Source organism: Hypanus sabinus, chromosome 31 (assembly GCF_030144855.1).
Source record: "Hypanus sabinus isolate sHypSab1 chromosome 31, sHypSab1.hap1, whole genome shotgun sequence".
Lineage (NCBI taxonomy): Eukaryota > Metazoa > Chordata > Chondrichthyes > Myliobatiformes > Dasyatidae > Hypanus > Hypanus sabinus.
In genome coordinates, this window is record NC_082736.1 from 24,371,361 (window position 1) to 24,394,825 (window position 23,465).

Here is a 23,465-nt window from a genome sequence, read left to right on the forward strand (position 1 = left end):
TCAATTAACCTACTAACTGGTACGCCTTTGGGATGCCGGAGGGAGCCCACTCAGCCGTGGGTAGAACGTGCAGACTCTGGACAGAATGGCGGCGGGCATCGAACCCCGATCGGTGATGGTTGGCACTGCGAGGCGTTTGTGCTGACCGCTACACTTCCGGGCGCCATCACAGCATGCCCGCAAGCTACCAGCCCTAAACCGCACGTGTGTGGACTGTGGGAGGACACCGGAGCACCCAGAGGAAACCCACGTGGTCGCGGGGAGAATGTGCAAACTCCTTACAGGTGGCGGTGGAGATTGAACGCGGGCCGCTGGCTCTGTAACAGCATTTCGCTACCGCGCTAACTGAACTTGGTGGGAGGAGACAACCAGGATAGGGGAAATGAAAAGAATACGAACTGCGCTGGAGTGACTGCAAGAATGTGCCCAGTCGATCATGTGGTGAGTCGACCGGGTCTTCTACCTGCAGAATACCCCTCTCTTTCTGTGCACCTCGGCGAGCCTGGTTCGTTGCTCCCACACTGGAAGCTGCCCAGCGGCTAACACGAGCCGGTTGAGAAGTTGATTACGCTTCTCTTTCGCTGTAACATCCATCACATAGCACTCACGGACAGTATCACCCGGGGACGGTCGTTGGTGCTTACTCGGCTGCTGGGGTCGCTGGGGGCTGGGCCTCTTCTCGTTCCCCGGCGGCGGCAGGCTGCGCCGTTCCGGCCGCCCGTCCCCGCGCCTCCTCCAGGCGCTCCTCCTCCAAGTGCTCTGCGTTCAGCTTCTCGCCCAGCTTCAGGCCTTTCTCGGTCAGGGTGAATCTGAGAGAGCCGGGTGGAAGGAAAGTCACTTAGTCATGGAGCTAGGCCCTTCAGTTCCACTCCCTCAAGCCAACCTTGCTCTCTGGTCTTATCGGCCTATTTCCCTCTAAAACGTTCCCATTTCTATACCCGACCAAATGTTTTTCTAACTGCAGGTGTTGCAAAGCCAGAGTAGCGCACACACACACACATAAATGCTGGAGGAACTCAGCAGGCCAGGCAGTACCTATGAAAAAGAGTGAACAGTTGATGCTTTGGGCCGAGACCCTTCATCGATCCTGACTTGCTGAGTTCCTCCAGCATTTTGTGTGCATGTTCTGATTTAAATCGTCCTGTATACACACCATCATCTGTGTGCAAAAACCCCTCGTGAGACTCTGTTGCAGGAGGGGCAGGGCTGACAGCTCAATATTCTGGGATTCGGGTGCTTTAGATGCGACAGAGTGGAAAGGGTTAACGGGAGAGAGGTGGCGTTACTAGTCATGGAAAATGTCACGGCAGTGCTCAGTCAGGACAGACTGGCGAGCTCGTCTAAGGAGGCCTTATGGGTAACCATATAACAATTACAGCATGGAAACAGGCCATCTTGGCCCTTCTAGCCCGTGCCGAACGCTTACTCTCGCCTAGTCCCACTGACCCGCACTCAGCCCATAACCCTCCATTCCTTTCCTGTCCATATACCTATCCAATTTTACTTTAAATGACAATATCAAACCTGCCTCTACCACTTCTACTGGAAGCTCATTCCACACAGCTACCACTCTCTGAGTAAAGAAATTCCCCCTCGTGTTACCCATAAACTTTTGTCCCCAACTCTCAACTCATGTCCTCTTGTTTGAATCTCCCCTACTCTCAATGGAAAAAGCCTATCCACGTCAACTCTGTCTATCCCCCTCATAATTTTAAATACCTCTATCAAGTCTCCCCTCAACTTTCAACACTCCAAAAGAATAAAGACCTAACTAGTTCAACCTTTCTCCGTAACTTAGGTGCTGAAACCCAGGTAACATTCTAGTAAATCTTCTCTGTACTCTCTCTATTTTGTTGACATCTTTCCTATAATTCAGTGACCAGAACTGTCCACAATACTCCAAATTCGGCCTCACCAATGCCTTGTACAATTTTAACATTACATCCCGACTCCTATACTCAATGCTCTGATTTATAAAGGCCAGCATACCAAAAGCTTTCTTCACCACCCTATCCAGGGTAGGATTGAGGAATAAAAAAGGAACGATGGGATTATATTCTCGAGCACCCAACAGTCTGCATTTCGCAAATTTGAGAGAGATGACAGACTCGTGACTAGCGGTGTGCCACAGTGGGTCTGTTGTTGTTTGTCAACGGTCTGGATGATAATGTGGTTAACTGGATCGGCAAATTTAGCGCATGCCACTGAGATCGGGGGTGTGGTGGACAGCGAGGAAGACGATCAGAGCTCGCAGAGGGATCTGGACCAGCTGGAAAAATGGAGCTGAAATATGGCGGATGGAATTTAATGCAGACAAGCGTGAATTGTTGCGCTTCAGGGGGGGCCAACCAGGGTAGGTCTTTCAGAGTGAGGAGTGGGGCTCTGATCACAGGCAGATAGGGTCGTAGAGAAGACTACTGGCACATTGGCCATAAATCAATGTATCGGGTACAGGAGATGGGATGTTATGTTAAAGTTAGGCTTTCTTTTCCTCACTGAGGTTGGGTGAGGTCATGGGTTAAGGGTGAAAGGTGAAATGTTCAGAGGAACTACTTCACTCTGAGGGTAGAACGAGCTGCCAGGACAAGTGGAGGATTTCAACATCTATGAGTTAATGGAGGGGTACGCGGATGGGAGGGGTTGGAGGGCGATGAGACTAGGCAGATTAATGGTTCGGTATGGACTAGATGGGCCGAAGGGCCTGCTTTGCAGTGTTTTATGACCATGACCTCGTACGTCTACCCTATGGCATTTTCACAGGCCCTGCTGCCCACCTAGAAGAACTTCTCTTGCCGAGAGTGACCTTAGCACTTTGTAATTTCCTGTCAGAGTCGCTGTGTGTACAGACACTGGTGCCACTTTATCCAGAGCTAAAGACGTAGCTACACATAGGCTGATTGTAGGAGCTAATCTTATGTACAGTATCTACAGCCACACTCTGTTTTTATTCTGTTTTATTCCATTGTTTTTGTGTTTATTGTTTCTTTGTGTTTTTTTATGCCGAATCGGATCTGGAGTAACAATCATTTTGTTCTCCCCTATACTTGAGTGCTGAAACAATCTCAAATCTTTCTGGTACCTCAATGTCTATATGGAATGGTTTGGTTGGGTGGCACGCAACTAAAAGTTTCTCAACGTAGCACAGAACACGTGACAATTTAGTCTCCCCTGCCCTGGGGAGAAAGATCAAGGCCACCCACCTCACAATTTTATAAACCTCTATCAGGTCACCCTCAGCCTCCTTTGCTCTGGGGAAAAAAGTCTCTCCGGCCTTCCACTCCCGGTAACATTCCTGTCAATCCGCCTGGTTTGCGGGAGGAAATGCCACCCGTCGCTCTCCGCAGGGCAATGGGACACAGGGGCAGAGAGTGGGAGTGGGGGTACTCCTGTTCTCGAGGTCTAAACGGCCTGGATAGTGTGGATGTGGAGGGGATATTTCCATCAGTAGGAGAGTCTAGGATCTGAAAGCATAGCCTCAGAATAAAAGGACACCCCTTTAGAAATGGTGTAGGAGCCATATACTGTCTGAATTGTTTACTGTGGGGGGTTTATTCTGGCAATCTGTTGGGACGTGGTGGAAGCGAACGACTGTGTTGCATCTTCACACTTAGTTCAATTGAGCCCAGTAAGCCACGGGGTGAGTTTTTTTGTTGACCGCTAATTTAGTTTGACCGCTTAGTTACGCTATTGGAATGCTAACTTTGCTTGGATGCGTTAGTTTGACTGATTTTGTTACTTCGCTAATTTAGTTTTTAGACTCTTGGATGGCTACCCGGAGTTTAGGAAAAAAGGGGGCTGTGGGTAAAGCCTAGGTAATTTCTAAGGTGAGGACATGTTCGGCACAGCTTTGTGGGCCGAAGGGCCTGTATTGTGCCGTAGGTTTTTATGTTTCTATATTAAAATTAATCTCGAGGTTGTATATGGTGACCTCAATGCACTTTGATAATAAACTTACTTTGAACTTTGATCTTTTTTGATTTAGTAAGGAGGTTAAGGGTTACAAGGAGAAGGTGCAAGATTGGGGTTGAAAAATAATCATCCCGAATCAAATGGCAGAACAGGTTCGATGGGCCAAAGGGCCCAATTCTGTGTCTCAAGGCCCAGGTAACCAAGTAAATAAAATCACACACGCTCAGACGGCTGGAATCGGAACAGGTCAGGGTGCTGCAGAGGCTGGGGGAAGGAGGAATCGAGGGTTTGAAAACAGGGACGTGGGAGGAAACCCACCCGGTCACAACATGGGGCAGGGCTTGCAAACTCTAGAGAGACCGTGGCAGAGGGCAGGACCCTGAGCTGGATATGGCACGGACAGGGGAGCAGTTTGGGGGCTTTTATGTAAGAAAGGACGTGCTGGCATTGGAGAGGGCCCAGAGGAGGTTCGCGAGAATGCTCCCGGGGGTGAAAGGGTTAATGCAGGAGGAGCATTTGATGGCTCTGGGCCTGTACATGCTGGGGTTTACAAAAACAAGGGTGGAATCTCATTGAAACCTATCGTAGGTGTGGAGAGGATGTTTCTTATAATGATGGAGTCTAGGATCTGACTCAGTATAGGAGGACATTCCTTTAGAATAGGAATCGAAGGCATCAAAGGTTGGAGGAGATGGTAGGAGAATGGGGTTGAGAGGGAACAGACTCGATGGGCCAAATGGCCTAACTCTGCGCTGATGTCTGAGCAGGGTGGGCGAGCACCCCCCCAAATGCAATGCACCTCCAGTGAGGGAAATGGCTCCCACCCTCACCTCGCCCCTGCCAGCTACCCACGTGGTCAGGCTTCAGGGAGTTAAAAAAGGTCCGTTTATTCTTCTTGGGCTCCGTTCCTGATTACACATTCTCAGACAGTTACCGTGGAAACGCGGGGTCGCCCAAGGAGCAGGCCGACGGCAGGAACCCGTGACGGATTATCAAAGAGGCCCAGCGCACTGACAGGCACGGGCTCCGTGGCCAGTTTATTAAGCTCACCCGCCTTGTTAATGAAAACATCCAAACACCCAACCACGTGGCAGAAATTCAAAGCATAAAACCACGCAGGCCAGTTCAAGAGGGTCAGTTGTTGTTCAGATCAAACGTCAGAATGGGGGAAGAAATGTGACCTGACTGACTTTGACGGTGGAACGATTGTCGCTACCAGACAAGGTGGTTTGAGTATCTCAGAAACTGCGGATCGCCCGGGATTTTCGTGCACAACAGTCTCTGGAGTTTTACAGGGAATGGTGCGAGAAACAAAAAGCATCACAACAAAATGGTGCGAGAAATAAAAAGCGGCAGTTCTGTGGGTGAAAAACGCCCTGTTAATGGGAGAGGTCAGGGAAGAATGACTGGTTCAAGCTGACAGGAAGGTGACGGTAACTCGAGTGAACGCACCACACACCAGGCCTCGAAGGGGATGGGCTACAGCAGCAGAAGATCACGCCAGGCTCCCCTCCTGCACCTTATAAAGTGGCCACTGGGTGTATAAGAACTGACACAACAGTCCTGGTCCATGCAGGGAACAGAAACGTGACCCCTTCACCCTTCCTGTGGAATTACAGAATCCAGCTAGACGATTATCGATGGAACATCCCAGCCCCACAGCCTCACGGAGGCAATCATTACAGCATAAAGTAACGAAATAAACGTGATTTTTAACACTAACCCAGCATGTTCGTACGTAGTTCTGGTTTCCCATTACAGGAAGGATGTGGAGGCTTTGAGACAGGGCGCAGAAGAGATTTACCAGGGAGCTGTCGATTTGTGGGAATATGTGCCACAAGGAAAGGTTCATTAGGAGTTTGAGGAGGTTTGATATGTCGTTAAAAACTCCAGCAGATTTCTACAGGTAGACTGTGGCCAGCATTACCGACTAAAGCTGGATTGGGGTCTCTTTCTGCTGGGGGGGGAGTCGATGCTTTTGTTGCTGCTTGTGCAAAGGAAGGAGGAGTGGGGGTCTTCGCTGTTTCTATCATTCATTCTATGGGGGGGGGGGTTTCTTGTTTCGTGGATGTTCGTGAGGAGTAAGAGCTTCAGGCTGTGTACCGTACACATTATAGACAATATGTGCAGAAGTAGACCATTCGGCCCTTCGAGCCTGCACCGCCATTCTGAGATCATGGCTGATCATTCACTATCAATACCCGGTTCCCACCTTGTCCCCATATCCCTTGATTCCCCTATCCATAAGATACCTATCTAGCTCCTTCTTGAAAGCATTCTCCAACGTTAAACTGAGCCTCCGGTCGCATCAGCGTCTGGAGCGGAGGGGCCACTGCGCAGGATCGGGAAAAGCTGCAGACGGCTGTAAACTCAGCCAGCTCCATGGCGGGCACTAGCCTGCCAAGCATCCAGGATATCTTCAAGAGGCGATGCCTCAAAAAGGCGGCGCCCATCATTAAGGACCCCCCTCACCCAGGACATGCCCTCTTCTCATTGCTACCATCAGGGAGGAGGTACAGGAGCCTGAAGACACACACTCAGCGATTCAAGATCTGATTTCTGAGTGGTCACTATTTTTTGCATTAATGATCTTATATGTTTCTTATAGTGTCTTTGGTATATTTTATGTTTTACACAGTGCTGCTGCCACCAAACAACACATTTCACAACATATGTCAGTGATAATAAACTGATTTTCAAACGAGTTGGTTCCTCTGGAGATCTGAGGCCGAGGGGACCTTTGTGAGATTACGAGAGGAGCGAGCAGAGAAGGCAGGCAGCCACTACCTTTCTCCCAGGGCCAAAAAATATCTACCGCGAAAGGGCAGGCACCGTACGAGTCAATTGCTACGTTTACACAGAGCGGGAGGTCCTTGTGCAGAGTCTGGCGGCTGGGAAGTGCTACCACAGAGTGGAAGCAGACATGAGAGGAATGTCTAAGAGGCTTTTAGACAGAGACACGAACAGGCAGGGGACAGAAAGGCATAGAGCATGGACAAGGAGACCTGCAGTTTATGGTTAGCACAGACATTGTGGGCTGAAGGGCCTGGTCCAGTCCAATATTTAACACACTTACATTTCCAAAGCATTTAACAGAGGGATTATTAAACACACTGACAAAGCTGACATGGGGCTGGGAGCCTGCCAACGTTTGAGTGGGTATTTCTGCCAATCAGTGGGTTGGGTACACATAAGTGGGGGCTGAGGAGGGGGCAAGCAGAGGAGGTAATGGGGGTAGGCGGAAAGATGGAAGGGGAAGTGGAGAGAGAAAGGGGATGGGGAGAGGGGGTTGGGGTGAGGGGGAGGTGGGGCAGCAGGGGAAGGGGAGGGGTGAGAGGGGGAAGAGGAGGGGAGAAGAGGGGGATGGGAGGGGGAGAAGAGGGGGGATGGGGAAAGGGAAGTGGGAGGGGAGGAAGGGGGAAATGGGAGGGGTTGGAGGGAGATGGTGTGAGGGGTGATGGATTAGGAGGGGAGGGTTGGAGAAGGGCAAATGTGGGAGGGTGAAGGGTGGGGTAGAAGAAGGGGAAGGTGATGGGTGGGGGGGTGGGGGGCGGGGGAATGGGGAGAGGGAGGAAGGGGAGGGAGGAAGCGGGAGGGGAGGGAATGAGAGAGAGAGGTGTGTGGAGGGGAGGGGGATGGAGACCTGGGAGGGGAGGGAGGTGGAACGGGAGGGGTTGGAGGGAGGTAGAGGTGGGTTAGGAGGGGAGTGTTGTTGGCAAGTGAAGGGGGAATGAGGGAGGGCGAAGGGGAGGTGAGGGGGAGGTGGACAGGGAAAGGGGAGAGTAAGGGGATGAGAGAGGAGTTGAGCAGGGGAAAGGGGAGGGGAGGGGATGGTGGTGGGGAGGAAGGGGGGTTGGAGGGAGGTGGAAGGGGGAGGGTTGGAGGCAAGTGAAGGGGGAATGAGGGAGGGTGGAGGGGGAGGTGGAGGAAGAGCGAGGGGGAGGAGGGGGAGAAGAGGGGGATGGGGAAAGGGAAGTGGGAGGGGAGGAAGGGGGAAATGGGAGGGGTTGGAGGGAGGTGGTGTGAGGGGTGATGGATTAGGAGGGCAGGGTTGGCAAGTGAAGGGCAAATGTGGGAGGGTGGAGGAGGGGAAATGGTGGGGTAGAAGGGGAAGGTGATGGGTGGGGGTGGGGTAGTAGGGAAGAGGGAGGAAGGGGAGGGGAGGGGATAAAGAAGGGATGAGAGAGAGGTGTGTGGAGGGGAGGGAGGTGGAACGGGAGGGGTTGGAGGGAGGTAGAGGTGGGTTAAGAGGGGAGTGTTGGAGGCAAGTGAAGGGGGAATGAGGGAGGCTGAGGTGGAAGAAGAGAGCAAGGGGGAGGGGAGGAGGAGGAAGAGGGAGGAGGGGAGGAAGGGGATGAGAGAGGTTGAGAGGGGGAAGGGGAGGGTGGAAGGGGGGATGGAGGAGTGGAGGGGGATGTGGAGAGGGTAGGGGTGTTGAGGGGGGTAAGTGGTAGAGGAGGAAGGGTAAGGGTTGGGGGGATGGGTTAAGAGGGGGAAATTTGGAGGCACGTGAAGGGGGAATGAGGGAGGGTGAATTGGAGGGGGAGGTGGAAGCGAAGAGGGGAGGGGAGGAGGAGGAGGGAGGAAGGGGGAGGGGATGAGAGGTTGAGAGGGGAAAGGGTGAGGGTGGGAGGGGGATGGAGAGAAGTGGAGGGGGAAGGGGTGTGGAGAGGGTAGGGGTGTGGAGGGGAGGGGAAGTGGGAAGGGAGGAAGGGGAGGGGTTGGAGTGAGGTGGAGGTGGGAAGGGGGTTGGGTTAGGAGGGGGAGGGTTGGAGGCAAGTGAAGGGGGAATGAGGAGGGCGAAGGGGAGGGGGAGGTGGAAGAGGAGAGGGGGAGATGAAAGAGGAGAGGGGGAGGGGGAGGGAGGGATGAGAGAGGTTGAAGGGGAAAGGGGAGGGTGGAAGGGGATGGAGAGGAATGGAGGGGGAAGTGGGAGGAGAGGAAGGGAGAGTGACGGAAGAAAAGGGGATGAGAGAAGGGTTGAGCGGGGGAAGGGAGGGATGGAGGGGGAAACGTTGGAGGGGGATGGGTTAGGAGGGAAGGGAAGTGAAGGGGGAGTGAGGGAGGGTGAAAGGGAGGGTGAAGTGGAGGGTGAGGGGGAGGAGGGAGAGGGGAGGGGAAGACAGGAGGGGATGAGGGGAGGGAGCAGGTGAAAGGGGAATGGGAATAAGGGGAGGGGAGGAGAGTTGAAGGGGAGGGGGAGAAAGGGAGCAGGGGAGAAGGGTGGAAGGGGTGAGAAGGAGAGGGAGTGGAGAGAGGTGGGGAGAAGGGGTGTGTGGAAGGGGAGGACGAAGAAGGGGAGGAAGGGAGGAGGAGGGAGGAGGGGATGAGGGAGAAGGGGATGAGGGAGAAGGGGAGGGGAGAAGAAGTGGAATGGGGTGGGAGCAGGGGTATATTGAAAGGAGAGGGAGCAGGGTACATGGAGGTGGGGAGGCGAAGTGGCAGGTGGGAAGGGAAGAGGGAGAGGGCCAAGGGCTTGGAGTGAAATGTCTGGGAGAGTGGGGAGGGTTGAGGGAGGTAAGTGAGGCATCATGGGGGGAAGAGAGCGAGACGGATCGGGTAGAAGGTGACAGGGAGAGGAGGGAACAGAATCAGAGGACACTTGGAAAAAGATGTGGAGGAGAGGGAAGAAACGGAAGAGTTGTTCCGGAAGGGAGAGGAAGCAGGGTCACCAAAGGAGCTGGGGCCGGGGCCGGGAAACCTTACAGCACTGTCGAAGTGAGAAAGAGAATCAGACCACAAGCACGAGGAGTATTAAAAAACTGATGGGTCCAGAGGTCAGAACATCATGGAGCAGAATCAAAGAGGAATGATCACTGCCCGACACCTTGTCCTACCTGGCGGGGAACCCGGTCTTTATCACGAGGTCCTTCTGGATTAGGGCGCTGATTGACGACCATGCGTTGTACCGGTAGCTTGCTTTAAACTGTTTAAAAAAAAAACAGCTTACAAGCACGGCACAGACAGAACTGACGAAAGAGTAGTTAAACTCAGGATCAGTGCGAGCGAGGGACTGTCCGCGTCAATGCCTGTCCACCAGTCCTGGAGCTTCCTCCGTGGCCCCCTGCGTCAGCTTACAAGCACGGCACAGACAGAACTGACGAAAGAGTAGTTAAACTCAGGATCAGTGCGAGCGAGGGACTGGCCGTGTCAGTCTCGGGTGGGGAGTTAGGGACTTGCGAGTGGGTGTAAACATCCCTCTGTGTGTCTGGGCGTCTCACCTCAGCACCCAGGACACAGGTCAGCACGATGACCTCTGTAAGGAGTCCGAACAACCCACCCCGTGGAACGCATGGGTTTTCCCTCCGATTTTCTCCCAAGGTGCAAAGGCCTGCCGGGTAGGCTAATTGGTCATTGTAAATTGCCCCGTGATTAGGCTAGGATTGAATCGGAGGATCCCTGGGAGGGCCTATTCCGCGCTGTATCGCAAAATAAAATCAGGAAAGAGGCTTTGCTATGTTGGCGATACTTGTGGGCTGCCCCCCAGCCCATCCTTAGGTCGTTTTGGTCGTTAGCGCAAACAGCGCATTCCACCGTACGTTAGTGCACGCCTGGTACATAAACCGGAATCAGAGCGTGAAGACCCACACACGACGTTTTAGGAACAGCTTCTGCCCCCCTCCGCCGTCAGATTTTTCTATGGCCCCAGGACCCACGAGCACTGCCTCACCGTTTCTGCACAATCTGCAAATGCGGAACCATTTGCAAAAGGGTGCACCGTTCTGCACAGGCGCCTGTGAATTTCTACAGGAGCACCGTGGAGGGCGTCCTGACTGGCTGCATCACTGCCTGGCGTGGCAGCTCCAATGCACAGAAGCGCAAGGGGGCTGCGGGGGTTGCAGAAACAGCCAGCTCCATCACAAGCTCACCCCTACCCACCATCGAGGACACCTTCAAGGGACGGTGTCTCCTGAACGACCCCCAACACCCGGGTCATGCCCTCTTCTCAATGCTACCATCGGGGAGGAGGTATGGGAGCCTGACTCAATATTTTAGGAACAGCTTCGTCCTGTCCGCCATCAGAGTTCTGAATGGTCCACGCACCTGTGAACATGACCTCGCTATTCCGCTGTTGCACTGCTTGAGCTTTCATTGTAACTTGGCATTCTTTCTTAATGCCTTTCATGCCAAACGTCAGCAACTCCGATTCTGGGAACGAGTTGAGGGCTGGCAGGAGGGGTGTGAGTGGGAGGTGCTGCGGTAATGCTGGGGAGGGGGGCTCGGCACAACTCACGTGAGTGAAGGATATCCTGCACAGGGGCTGGGCTTTCCTCTGCAGTTCTCCCTTCGTCATGAAACCTCGATAACCTGGCTTCTGCACCGATCAGGACAGAGAGAGAGCTCGTGGTCAGGCAGATTCAGACAGGTCACACAGCTACACAGCACAGAAACAACATGCTTGCCATGCAGTCAGGCCATTTGTCCCCTCTACTAAATGCCAGTGGTTCCATTCCACCCACACGTCCTTCCTCACCATCACATCTTTCACTGGAAAACTCTCCAGCCTCTCACACCTCCTCTACTGCACCAAGATGAGGACCAACATCCCACTCCATCAGGGTAGTCTCCAACCCGACGGCATGAACATCGGTTTCCCTAACTTCCTGTAATTTCTCCCTCCTCCCCGTCTCTTTTTCCAACCCTCATTCTGGCTCCCCTCTTTCCCTTTCTCATGCCCTCACCTCCCTCTGGTGCCCCTCCGCCTTCCCTTTCTCCCATGCTCCACTCTCCTCTCCAATCAGATGCCTTTTTCTTCAGCCCTTTACCCTTTCCACCAATCAGCTCCCAGCTTCTCACGTCATCTCCTCTGCCCCACCTGGTCACACCTACCACCTGCCAGCTTGTACTAAACCCCCCCCCCCCACCTTCTTATTTTAGCTTCTGCCTCCTTCCCCATCCTGAAACATCGACTGTTTATCCCCATTCACGGATGCTGCCTGACCTGCTGAATTCCTCCAGCATTTTGCGTGCCGCTTCCCTTACTCCAACCACTGTGGTGCTTTACCATTACACAGAACCTATACAGGCCACTCGGCCCATCCACCCATGCTGACCAAGGTGCCTAACTGAACTGGTCTCACGTGCTTGCTTTTGGCCCAGATCCCTCTAAACCAGGGATTCCTGACCAGTTTTATGCCACGGACCAATACCGTTAAGCAAAGAGTCCGTGGACCCCCAGATCGGGAAGCCCTGGTCTAAATCTTTTTTGTCCAGGTCCCTGTCTGAGTGTCTTCTTCAGCAACCTTCTGGCAACTCGTTCCACGTACCCACCACCCAGCACGTGTGGGAAAGTTGCCCTTTTCAATCTCTGCCCTACAGTTTTGGACTCCCTCATTTTGGTGACTCCCCACCTGATCTGGTTTCACCCCTCGTGGTTTTATAAACCTGCGCCAGCGACGCCGCGCATGCGGGCCTCCTCACTTGCCTTGGCCTCTCTGTAGAAGGTCAGAAGGAGTGCATACCCTCCCGAGCGCTTCTGCGGCTTGTAATCTTGCTCCTCGCGGTTCTCCAGGCGCCTCCTTTTCTGCAAGGGCAGAGGACAGGTGAGGGTTAGCGTACAGTACCGAGTGGCTCCCTCCCCAACTGCTCGGTCCCGCTGCATCGGAAACACAAGAGATCTCGCAGAAGCTGGAAATCTTGAGCGACACACACAAAATGGGCAAAATGGGTGAGGGGGCGCGTTCTGGAACTCAGGGTTCAATTCAGGCACCGTAGAGTCTAAGGAGTCCTCCCCGGGGGGGAATGTGCGGTCTTTCTCCACGTCCTCCATTCTCCTCCCACAGTGCAAGGAGGACCCGGAAGGGTAAATTGCCCCGTGATTAGGTTAGGGTTAATCGGGTTTGTCAGGGATCGATAGGGTGGAGTGGCTCGGAGGTCCGCACTGCATCGCTACATAGGCACATAAAATTCTGGAGGAACGCAGTGAACTGCTATGGAGGGGTATGAGCAGGTGATGTCCTGAGCCAAGCCCCTTCAACAGGACTGGAAAGGAAGGGGGCTGAAGACGGGATAAGACGCTGGGGGCAGGGGAAGGAGTACCAGCTGGCAGGTGGGGGGGGGGGGAGGGGAGTGAGAAGCTGGGAGGTGATTGGTGGAAGAAGGAGGAATCTGATAGGAGAGAGGACCAAGGGAGGGAGGCGATGGGCAGCTGAGGAGAAGGGGTGGGAGAAGAGCTAGAATGGGGAATGGAAAAATTACTGAAAAGTTAGAGAAATCTACATTCATGTGTCACGCTGGGGGCTACTCAGGCGGAATCCTCCAACCTGAGTTTGGCCTCACTATGGCCGAGGTCAGACGCGACAGAATGGGAATGGGAAGCCAAAGTGATATGGGGGTGGGGGGGAGTGGGAACGGCAGGAGATCGAGTCTCTTCCACCGGACGGAGTGAAGGTGCTTGACCAAACAGTCCCCCAGTCTACATCGGGTCCCCGTGATGGAGACGACGCCCCAGTGGAAACACCAGATATAGTCAATGAGACCGAGTGATGACACTCTGTCGACGCTGCCTGGCTTGCTGATGTCTCTCCAGAAATTAGAGTGTACTGTTCCAGCTGTATCAGTCACCCAACCATTATAACACCCGACAGTTGTGCAAACCCCCCGAGCAAGAGAACATGCCTACTCCGGTGTTGCCGCCGAGCGCCCCTATGGCCAGGCCAGCCCACGAACTCACTGAAGGGGAAGGTCTCTGCTCCACCGGGTCCTCCTCCTCAGACACGCTCTCCGCTGCCCAGCAGCCTGCCGCCTTCGTGGGCGACCCAGTGCTCGGTGTCCTCTTCCTCTGAGCCCACGCTGCGTTCATGGGAACTGGGGCGCAGGCGTAATGGATGGGGACGTCTCTACCTGGAACCAAGCAGACCAGAATAGACTCATCTCACCTCTTAGTCTCTGCGTACACGTTAAATAATTTCCAGATTTCCTTTCAAAGTTGCAGCTCAATAAAACCCTGGCTGGACCGCACGGAGTATTGTGCTCAGTTCTGGTCCCATCATTATAGGAAGGATGTGGAAGCTTTAGAGAGGGTGTAGAGGAGATTTAACAGGAAGCTGCCTGGATCAGAGAGCATTTCTTACGAGGAAGGGCTGAGTGAGCCAGGGCTTTTCTCTTTGGAGCGAGGGAGGGTGAGAGGGGAGTTGATAGAGGTGTATTCAATTGTCACGTTCCTAAGGGGGTGGCAGTGGGGATAAGCTCCCACTACCTATAAAGTGCTCCAAATGGCGTGCAACTCTAACAGCCTCTGACAACCAAGTCCAACTCTTGGCCTTCACATGTGGCTTGGCTACTAGGCCTGGTGGAACTGTTTCTACTGACAAGAGAAGGGGGAAAGGCCCTCGAAACCAGTTGCTTTGGGCAGGCGGGGCTCATCAGCCTCGGACAACAGCCCGCCTAGGAGAAGGAAAACTATGATATTAAACCTCTGCTCCATCGGAAAGGCCTCGGGAGTAAATCCGGAGCCGGGGTCCCTAAGGCAGTTTGATGTTGGCAGCCTCTGTGACAACTCTGGAGCCAGGCTGTATGGAGATACAGTGCACAATAGGCCCTTCCTGCCCTTCAAGCTGTGCCACTCACATCTCTGTTTTAGCCCTAACCGAGATCACAGGACAACTTGCAATGACCTATTAACCTACCAACCGGTACATCGTTGGACCTTGGGAGGAAACTCGAGCACCTGTAGGGGGTCACAGGTTTGAACGTACAGGCAGCAGCGGGAATTGAACCCGGGTCACTGGTACCGTGAAGCATTGTGCTGACCGTGCTGTCCCGGTTTACAGCGGCCAGTTACCTTTGGGAGGTGGAGGAAACATCCAGAGCAGCTGTATCGTAGCCTCTGGAGGCCAGGAGATTCGAACCCGACCTCTGGCGCTCTGATGTGGGGGGTGGGCTTTGGCGGGTTAATTGCCCCTCCCTCCCTACCAGTCTGTGGGCCCGGAATAGTATCCGGGGGTAGGCGGTGGCTGACGGTCACCACGGATTCAGTGGGCTGAACGACCTGTCTCTAAGTGTCTCTATGACTGGATGATGGAAACCCACGTGCCAGAGGCTGGGATTGAATCCAGGTCACTGAGGACGTGAGACAGCAACGGGAGGTGTCACCCCCAAATCCTGGGGTGTAATGGATACATCCACAAAGTAGTGGAGGAACTCAGCAGGTCAAGCAGCACCGAGACCCTTCACCGGAAAGTGGAAAGGAAGGGGGCTAGAGGGAGTGCTAGGTGAGGGAAGGTGGTAGGAGGGGGAAATGAAGACAGAAGCTGGGAGTAAGGGGCTGAAGAAGGGGACAGTGACCACGGACACCAGCTGCATGTTGGAATGGTTGGATCATCTCTTTTTCCAAAGTCGACCCTTACAGAGTCCTTCAACACAGAAACCAGCCCTTCAACACCGACCATCGAGTACCCGTTTCCCCAATCTTCACCCAGGTTCTACGGTTCTCCGGCTAACTAATTGATGAAGCTCTCAGTGATTCAGGGATGTGGGAGAAAACCGAAGAGAACCCATGGGTACTCACATGGTCACAGGGGAGAACCGGCACACTCCACACAGACAGCACTGGAGGGCAGGATCGAACCTGGGGCCTCTGGTGCCGAGAGATGGCGACTCTACCCGCTCACGGGGGTGCCCAGGTCAACTGCGGACCTACAGATGTGCCCCTGCTGACCTCATCAACAGCACACTAAGCGTGACGGCTATTGTGGAGCCAGCAACCCAGGTTCAATTCCCACCACCGTCTGTGAAACCCTTCTCCACCCGTGTTCCCTCTGATTTCCCCCCACAAGCCAAAGACCTGCAGGTTAGGGATAGAGAGTTGTGGGTGCGCTATGTTGGCACTGGAAGCATGGCGACAGTTGCGGGCTGCCCCCAGCACGTACTCAGACTGTCTGTCGTCCATTTTTATGTTTCGATGTACATTGTGAAAAGTAAAGCTCATCTTAAAAACAGCGCTAATCTTTCTATTTTCAACAGGACCTAGTTCTCACCTCTGGGTCTGACACCAGTCCATCTTGTATTCCTGAGCTTACACGCACCCATGAAGGCAAACGTCCCATATCTCATAGGAAAGCACATGCTCCAGCACACAACCCTGCCCTCTTTGCCTCCCTTCCTGTCGTTACGCACACAAAGTCTTAGCTGAGAGACTTAGCTGGTAGATATGAGGCAAGCTCTTTATTCGACAAAATGAGACATCGCAGGCATCATATTGAGACCCTTTCGGAGGAAGAGGCCTGCTCAGCCCAACGCTACACGACACTTTACGTGCTAAAGATCAAAGGACAATTCCATATTTACAATGCATCCACAATGCTTTCTTTGAACTACACATACCTTTCACCCCTCCCGTTTCACACCCACGCTGCATATACTTAAATGCATTTTAATCAGCATTAACTGTGATTCACAGCTCTTAGGAACTCGTTGTTCAGAGCTGCATTTTAAATTTAATCTATAGTCCATATTCAGATTTGAAGATTGGTAACTGAGGTTACTTGTGATATTTACTAACCCCAAAAACCCTAACACTCCCCTTTGCTGATCAGACAGGAGCCACCAGGAGGTAAAGGAACAGCTACACGGGCCAATTATGGAAGATCATCAGGATTGTCGCATTGGGCGACATTAACTTGCCCAATTTTGGCTGCGACTTCCTTCGTACAAGAGGCTCAGATGGGATAGCATTTCCTTGGTGCATCCAAGAGGCCTTCTTGAAACAGTTGGTGGGCAGTCCAACCAGACGAGGGACCGACAGTGGCAGGGAGGTTGTTGGAGGATATTCTTAGGGACTAGACTGACACAGATTTGGAAAAGGACTGTCCTGATTAGGAACAGTCGGCATGGCATTGTAAATTATAAATAAGTTTATATTCGTCACCTGTATCAGGGTACAGTGGCTGCCCACACAGATCTTTTCATTAAATTCAGATAGTAGAAGGGAAAACAAGCAGATTTATGTGTTACAGTTACAGAGAAGGTGCAGGAAGGGCACACAATAAGGGTCAGAATGAGATAGATTGTGAGGTTAAGAGTTCATTTTATTGGACAAGGAAACCATTCAATAATTTGATAACCGTGGGGTAGAAGTTGTTTTTGAGCTGGTGGTACACGCTTTCAGGCTTTTGTACCTTAGAGTGGGGCGAAGTGAGAACGTGCAGGGTGGGTGGGAGGGTTTCTGATTAGGCTGGCTGCTTTACCCAGTCAGCGAGAAGTGCAGACAGAGTCCGTGGAAGGGGGTCTGGGTTTTAGGATGTGACGAGCTGCGTCCACAACTCTTTGCGGTTTCTCTTAAAAGCTTCTTCCTCCCAGGCAGATAATCTGATCAGCCATTCTAACTAGCTCCCCTCACCAGCCCCTCTATCTATTACTTCAGTAAACATTTATAATGCTGCTAACATTACAAAATAATATTTATGTTCTTATGCAAACTTTATTCCATACCTGTACTTTAACCTATAAATTCTTTCTACATTATAACTTTAATCATCATGAAATGGCTGTTGCTCGCTGGCATTTAGGGCATTTTTCTGCTGTGTCCGTAACAACAATTTTATTTTACCAGTCTGGGTTGTCAGCCCTGAGCCCGGAGGACCGGTGGACCACTCCTAGTCTGGCCTCTACCCTTTGACCTGTTTGGCAGGGGTGACCCTATCGTGAGTCAAAGCAGAAAGCCCTGACTCCAGCCAGCAAAGCTCTTAGAATTTTAATGCTTTAGGTTTTTTATTCCATGTCGTGCCAACACACCACAGCAGATTCCAAATACAAGTACAGGCGTCCCCCCGTTTTTCGAACGTTCACTTTACGACAACTCACTGTCACGAAAGACCTACATTAGTACCTGTTTTCGCTTTTAAGAAAAAAAGACACCTGCTTTATACGTGTGTTTACCCCGAGAAAGACTACAATGACCGTGAAGCCTTGTGCGGGCAGTTGTTTGTGCATGCGTGTACGTGCTGATTTTTTTTCTCCAAATCGACTTTGGGCTTGCTGTCGTCCCGATTTTGATAAGTGAATCTACACCATACATACAATATTTCTACTTTATATAGGCTGTGCATTTATCATATAATTCCTGCTTTTACTGTATGTTCATGTTATTTTAGGTTTTATGTGTATTTGCTTTGATTTGGTAGGTTATTTTTTTGGGTCTGGGAACACTCAAATATTTTTCCCATATAAATTAACGGTAATTGCTTCTTCACTTTACGACATTTCGGCTTACAAACAGTCCCATAGGAACGCTCTATCTTTGGATTGCGGGGGAAACCTGTAAAAGTAACGGAGGAGCCTGGGGGCTAGAGGTTTGATGTTCTGGCTGCTGTGTCCAGGTGGGCGATCTATTAGTTTTATTGTGAGGGAGAGGTTGGGCGGTTTGGGGTTTTTGCGAGTTCTCTTTCTTTTCCCTTTTGTGACGGGGGGGGGGGGGGGTGCCTCAACAACTTCCATGGTTTTTCCGTATTTCATGACTATCTGGAGAAGGTGGTTCTCGGAGTTGTATTCTGCGTACACACTTTGATAAGAAAATGAACCTCTGAAATAAAATTGGGTGGACGAGATGTACCAAGCAGTGCTGCATCCTGATAGGGTGCTTTCTGCGGTGCATCTGTACAAATACGCGCGGTAGGTCGGGGCTTATGGGCTGAGAATATTTGAGGAGGTGACAATGGTTTCGATATACCTACCATGCTCCGCATAGTATTCGGCCAGTTTCTCATCCAGGCGATTACAAATCCCGTCGCCAAAGCCGTAGAGAATTCTCGCCTCCCTCCCGTTCCGCAGTGGCAATGGATACATGGTCAGCGAGCGGATGGCCTGAGTTGCAGATAAGCACAAACGACCGATCAGCACGAGACAGACAGATGGCCCGTGCCCACAGCTGACTGAGAACACAAGGTGGGAGAGTGCACCCGGGATCTTCATTTGTACGCGCTCCAAATGGTGCGGCTGCTGGCGAGCTCTTCCCGAGTCACATCAGGTGGAGCCAGGCACAGACGCAACACAATCTCAGCTTGCACTGTCTCAGCACAGAGAGAGCTCGTTGCACACAATGGCACATGCGGAACCTCTACGTTGTTTAAAAGTACACATCCCCCCCCATATCCTCTCAAACCCACTAATTCCAAACTGAACACCCCACATGCTCAAATAACAGATGCCCTTAAACACCGTTCACTATTTTCCAAACCAAACCCCACACCCTTAAACACTGTTCACTATACACAAACGAAAGCCCCAAACCCTTAAACACTGTACACTATTCCCAAACCAAACCCCAAACCCTTAAACACCGTTCACTATACCCAAACCAAAGCCCCAAACCCTTGAACACTGCTCACTATACCCAAACCAAACCCCACACCCTTAAACACTGTACACTATTCTCAAACCAAACCCCCAAACCCTTACACAATATTCACTATTCCCCAAACCAAAATCCCACACCCTTAAACACAGTTCACTATTCCCAAACCAAACACCCACACCTTTAAACAATATTCACTATTCCCCAAACCAAACCCTCGGACCCGTAAATAATACACCAATCCAAACAAAACCCCCATCACAACTGTAAATACCCCCAGTCGAAATCAAATATCCCCACACCAGCCTCAACAAAACACCTCCACAACCAAAAATATCCACCCAGTCTAAATCAAACACCAGAGCCCTTGAACACCTCACCCAGTCTAAACCAAATCTCCCCAACACCCATAAATACCCCACCCAGTCTAAACCAAACCAGAACCCTTAAACACCTCACCCAGTCTAAACCAAACACCAGAACCCTTAAACACCTCACCCAGTCTAAACCAAATCTCCCCAACACCCTTAAATACCCCACCCAGTCTAAACCAAACACCAGAACCCTTAAACACCTCACCCAGTCTGAACCAAACACCAGAACCCTTAAACACCTCACCCAGTCTAAACCAAACACCAGAACCCTTGAACACCTCACCCAGTCTGAACCAAATCTCCACAACACCCTTAAATACCCCACCAAGTCTAAACCAAATCTCCCCAACACCCTTAAATACCCCACCCAGTCTAAACCAAACACCAGAATCCTTGAACACCTCACCCAGTCTAAACCAAATCTCCCCAACACCCTTAAATACCCCACCCAGTCTAAACCAAACACCAGAACCCTTAAATACCTCACCCAGTCTAAACCAAACACCAGAACCCTTAAATACCCCACCCAGTCTAAACCAAATCTCCCCAACACCCTTAAACACCTCACCCAGTCTAAACCAAATCTCCCCAACACCCTTAAATACCCCAACCAGTCTAAACCAAATCTCCCCAACACCCTTAAATAACCCACCCAGTCTAAACCAAACACCAGAACCCTTAAATACCCCAACCAGTCTAAACCAAATCTCCCCAACACCCTTAAACACCTCCCCCAGTCTGAACCAAACACCAGAACCCTTGAACAACTCACCCAGTCTAAACCAAATCTCCCCAACACCCTTAAATACCCCAACCAGTCTAAACCAAATCTCCACAACACCCTTAAATACCCCACCCAGTCTAAACCAAATCTCCCCAACACCCTTAAATACCCCACCCAGTCTGAACCAAACACCAGAACCCTTGAACGCCCCACCCGGTCTGAACCAAATACCAGAACCCTTGAACACCTCCCCCAGTCTGAACCAAATCTCCCCAACACCTTTAAATACCCCACCCAGTCTAAACCAAACACCAGAACCCTTAAACACCCCACCCAGTCTAAAGCAAATCTCCCCAACACCCTTGAACACCTCACCCAGTCTAAACCAAACACCAGAACCCTTAAATACCCCACCCAGTCTAAACCAAATCTCCCCAACACCCTTAAATACCCCACCCAGTCTAAACCAAACACCAGAACCCTTAAATACCCCACCCAGTCTAAACCAAACACCAGAACACTTAAACACCTCACCCAGTCTAAACCAAACACCAGAACCCTTAAATACCCCACCCAGTCTAAACCAAACACCAGAACACTTAAACACCTCACCCAGTCTAAACCAAACACCAGAACCCTTAAATACCCCACCCAGTCTAAACCAAACACCAGAACCCTTAAATACCCCACCCAGTCTAAACCAAACACCAGAACCCTTGAACACCTCACCCAGTCTGAACCAAATCTCCACAACACCCTTAAATACCCCACCCAGTCTAAACCAAACACCAGAACCATTAAATACCCCACCCAGTCTAAACCAAACACCAGAACCCTTGAACACCTCACCAAGTCTAAACCAAATCTCCCCAACACCCTTAAATACCCCACCCAGTCTAAACCAAACACCAGAACCATTAAATACCCCACCCAGTCTAAACCAAACACCAGAACCATTAAATACCCCACCCAGTCTAAACCAAACACCAGAACACTTAAACACCCCACCCAGTCTAAACCAAACACCAGAACCCTTGAACACCTCACCCAGTCTAAACCAAATCTCCCCAACACCCTTAAATACCCCACCCAGTCTAAACCAAACACCAGAACCCTTAAATACCCCACCCAGTCTAAACCAAATCTCCCCAACACCCTTAAACACCTCACCCAGTCTGAACCAAATACCAGAACCCTTGAACACCTCCCCCAGTCTGAACCAAATCTCCCCAACACCCTTAAATACCCCACCCAGTCTAAACCAAACACCAGAACCCTTAAATACCCCACCCAGTCTAAACCAAACACCAGAACACTTAAACACCTCACCCAGTCTAAACCAAACACCAGAACCCTTAAATACCCCACCCAGTCTAAACCAAACACCAGAACCCTTGAACAACTCACCCAGTCTGAACCAAATCTCCACAACACCCTTAAATACCCCACCGTCTAAACCAAATCTCCCCAACACCCTTAAATACCCCACCCAGTCTAAACCAAACACCAGAATCCTTGAACACCTCACCCAGTCTAAACCAAATCTCCACAACACCCTTAAATACCTCACCCAGTCGAAACCAAACACCAGAACCATTGAACAACTCACCCAGCCTGAACGAAATCTCCCCAACACCCTTAAATACCCCACCAAGTCTAAACCAAATCTCCCCAACACCCTTAAATACCCCACCCAGTCTAAACCAAATCTCCACAACACCCTTAAATACTCCACCCAGTCTAAACCAAATCTCCCCAATACTCTTAAATACCCCACCCAGACTAAACCAAATCTCCCCAACACCCTTAAGTACTCCACCCAGACTAAACCAAACACACCCACAATTGTAAATACCCCACCATCTGAACCAAACACCTCCAATGCCCTTACATAGCCCACTCAATCTAACCAAACCATTCACCCTTAAATACACCATCAATCTAACCAAACACCCCCAGTGCCCTTAACCACCCTACCCAGTCTAACCACCCCTTGTACTTAATGCCCCAGCCAGTCTAATCCACACTCTCTTTCTCCTCCTGTCTAACCCTCTCCCTTTGAGTACAGGAGCTGGAGAGACAGTTAACTCCTGTATAAGGTATGACATGGGACTTAGCAAACCTTCTCGTAAACAATTTGTGACTTGTGCTGCCTTTCCGCTGCCATGTCTCGCCACTCCACCAGCCACTGCAAGAAGAGGGGGTTCGGGCAGACCGGAACCATCTCCTCCCTCCCGTACTCCATGTTTGACGCAGGCCTGGTTGCCAGTCCACCACCGTCAACACCCCGAGCAGCTCAGACCATCGGCGGAGGAGAGCGAACCTTCGAGCCAGAGCTGGGCAGGGGGAAAGACAGAGACTGAGGTCATTCCACTGATTCTCTCCCCCCAACTACACGTCCTCCCTGTGTTCTCCAGTAACGAGATCAAGCAGCACAAGAGGGAGTATTTTCCTTCTGCCTGCATAATTACACACTAACCCTCAACCTAAAGCTGCCCCCACAAACCCTTGCCTAGACACTCAAAGACTTCTTTCCTTCAACCCAACGTCACCCACGTGAAACATCAATAGTAACCCCATCACCACAACCACGAACCTTAAAACTTGTGTAAGGAGGAGGCGGAAGATCACAAAAAAGGCAAGTGCTGGACCTGGTTACCAAAGGCGTTACCAGATCAAAGCGGCAGGGTTGCGTGACATAGAACCTCGAGTGATGAGGTCAAGCACAAGGGGGGTGATTTTCCCTCCGCCCGCACTTTGATCTGGCCCTTGCCTTTCATTCATTGGCTGCGTCACCACTTGCCTTCCCTGCCACGGCCCAATGATGTGTGGGTTAACTGGGCACCGTAAATCGCCCCACGTGCACGTCAGGTTAATTGACCCCTAAGTTACCCCTAGCAGGGGGTAACGAGTTTGAGAGTTGGGAGGAGTTTTGGAACGTGACCCGCCACGGGAATGCAAGAAGCTGCGGAGAGCGGTGGGCAAAGCCCGCACCAGTCTTGAGAAGGCCTCAGCGATCCCCGCCATCTCGGCCAGGCCCCTCTTCTGACTGCTGCCGCACATCGGCCCGTACCACCGGCTTCAGGGACAGATACTCCCCCACAGCCGCCAAGCCCTCAAAGTGACCCTAATGCGCCACCCTAACCTGAAACATAAGAGGTTCTGC

The 23,465-nt window shown here is 51.6% G+C and overlaps 1 protein-coding gene across 4 annotated transcripts in view; it reads right to left on the reverse strand.

Annotated features, from left to right (window-relative positions):
• Positions 1-23,465, reverse strand: part of mus81 (MUS81 structure-specific endonuclease subunit) — a 61,022-nt gene that overhangs the window by 29,374 nt on the left and 8,183 nt on the right. For 3 of the 4 annotated variants that reach the window (XR_009508814.1, XM_059955194.1, XM_059955191.1), the window contains exons 2-8: positions 22,422-22,635; positions 18,578-18,711; positions 13,583-13,748; positions 12,335-12,433; positions 11,144-11,224; positions 9,747-9,835; positions 645-809 (exon numbers count right to left, since the gene is read on the reverse strand). Coding sequence is in view for 3 of the 4 variants with exons in the window: in XM_059955194.1 (XP_059811177.1) it covers positions 645-809; positions 9,747-9,835; positions 11,144-11,224; positions 12,335-12,433; positions 13,583-13,748; positions 18,578-18,711; positions 22,422-22,544 (857 nt within the window). In the remaining variant the exon portion in view is untranslated. Of the gene's footprint in view, positions 1-644; positions 810-9,746; positions 9,836-11,143; positions 11,225-12,334; positions 12,434-13,582; positions 13,753-15,887; positions 16,168-18,577; positions 18,713-22,421; positions 22,636-23,465 lie in introns of those variants that run through there. The other variant, XM_059955193.1, reaches the window with a different exon arrangement.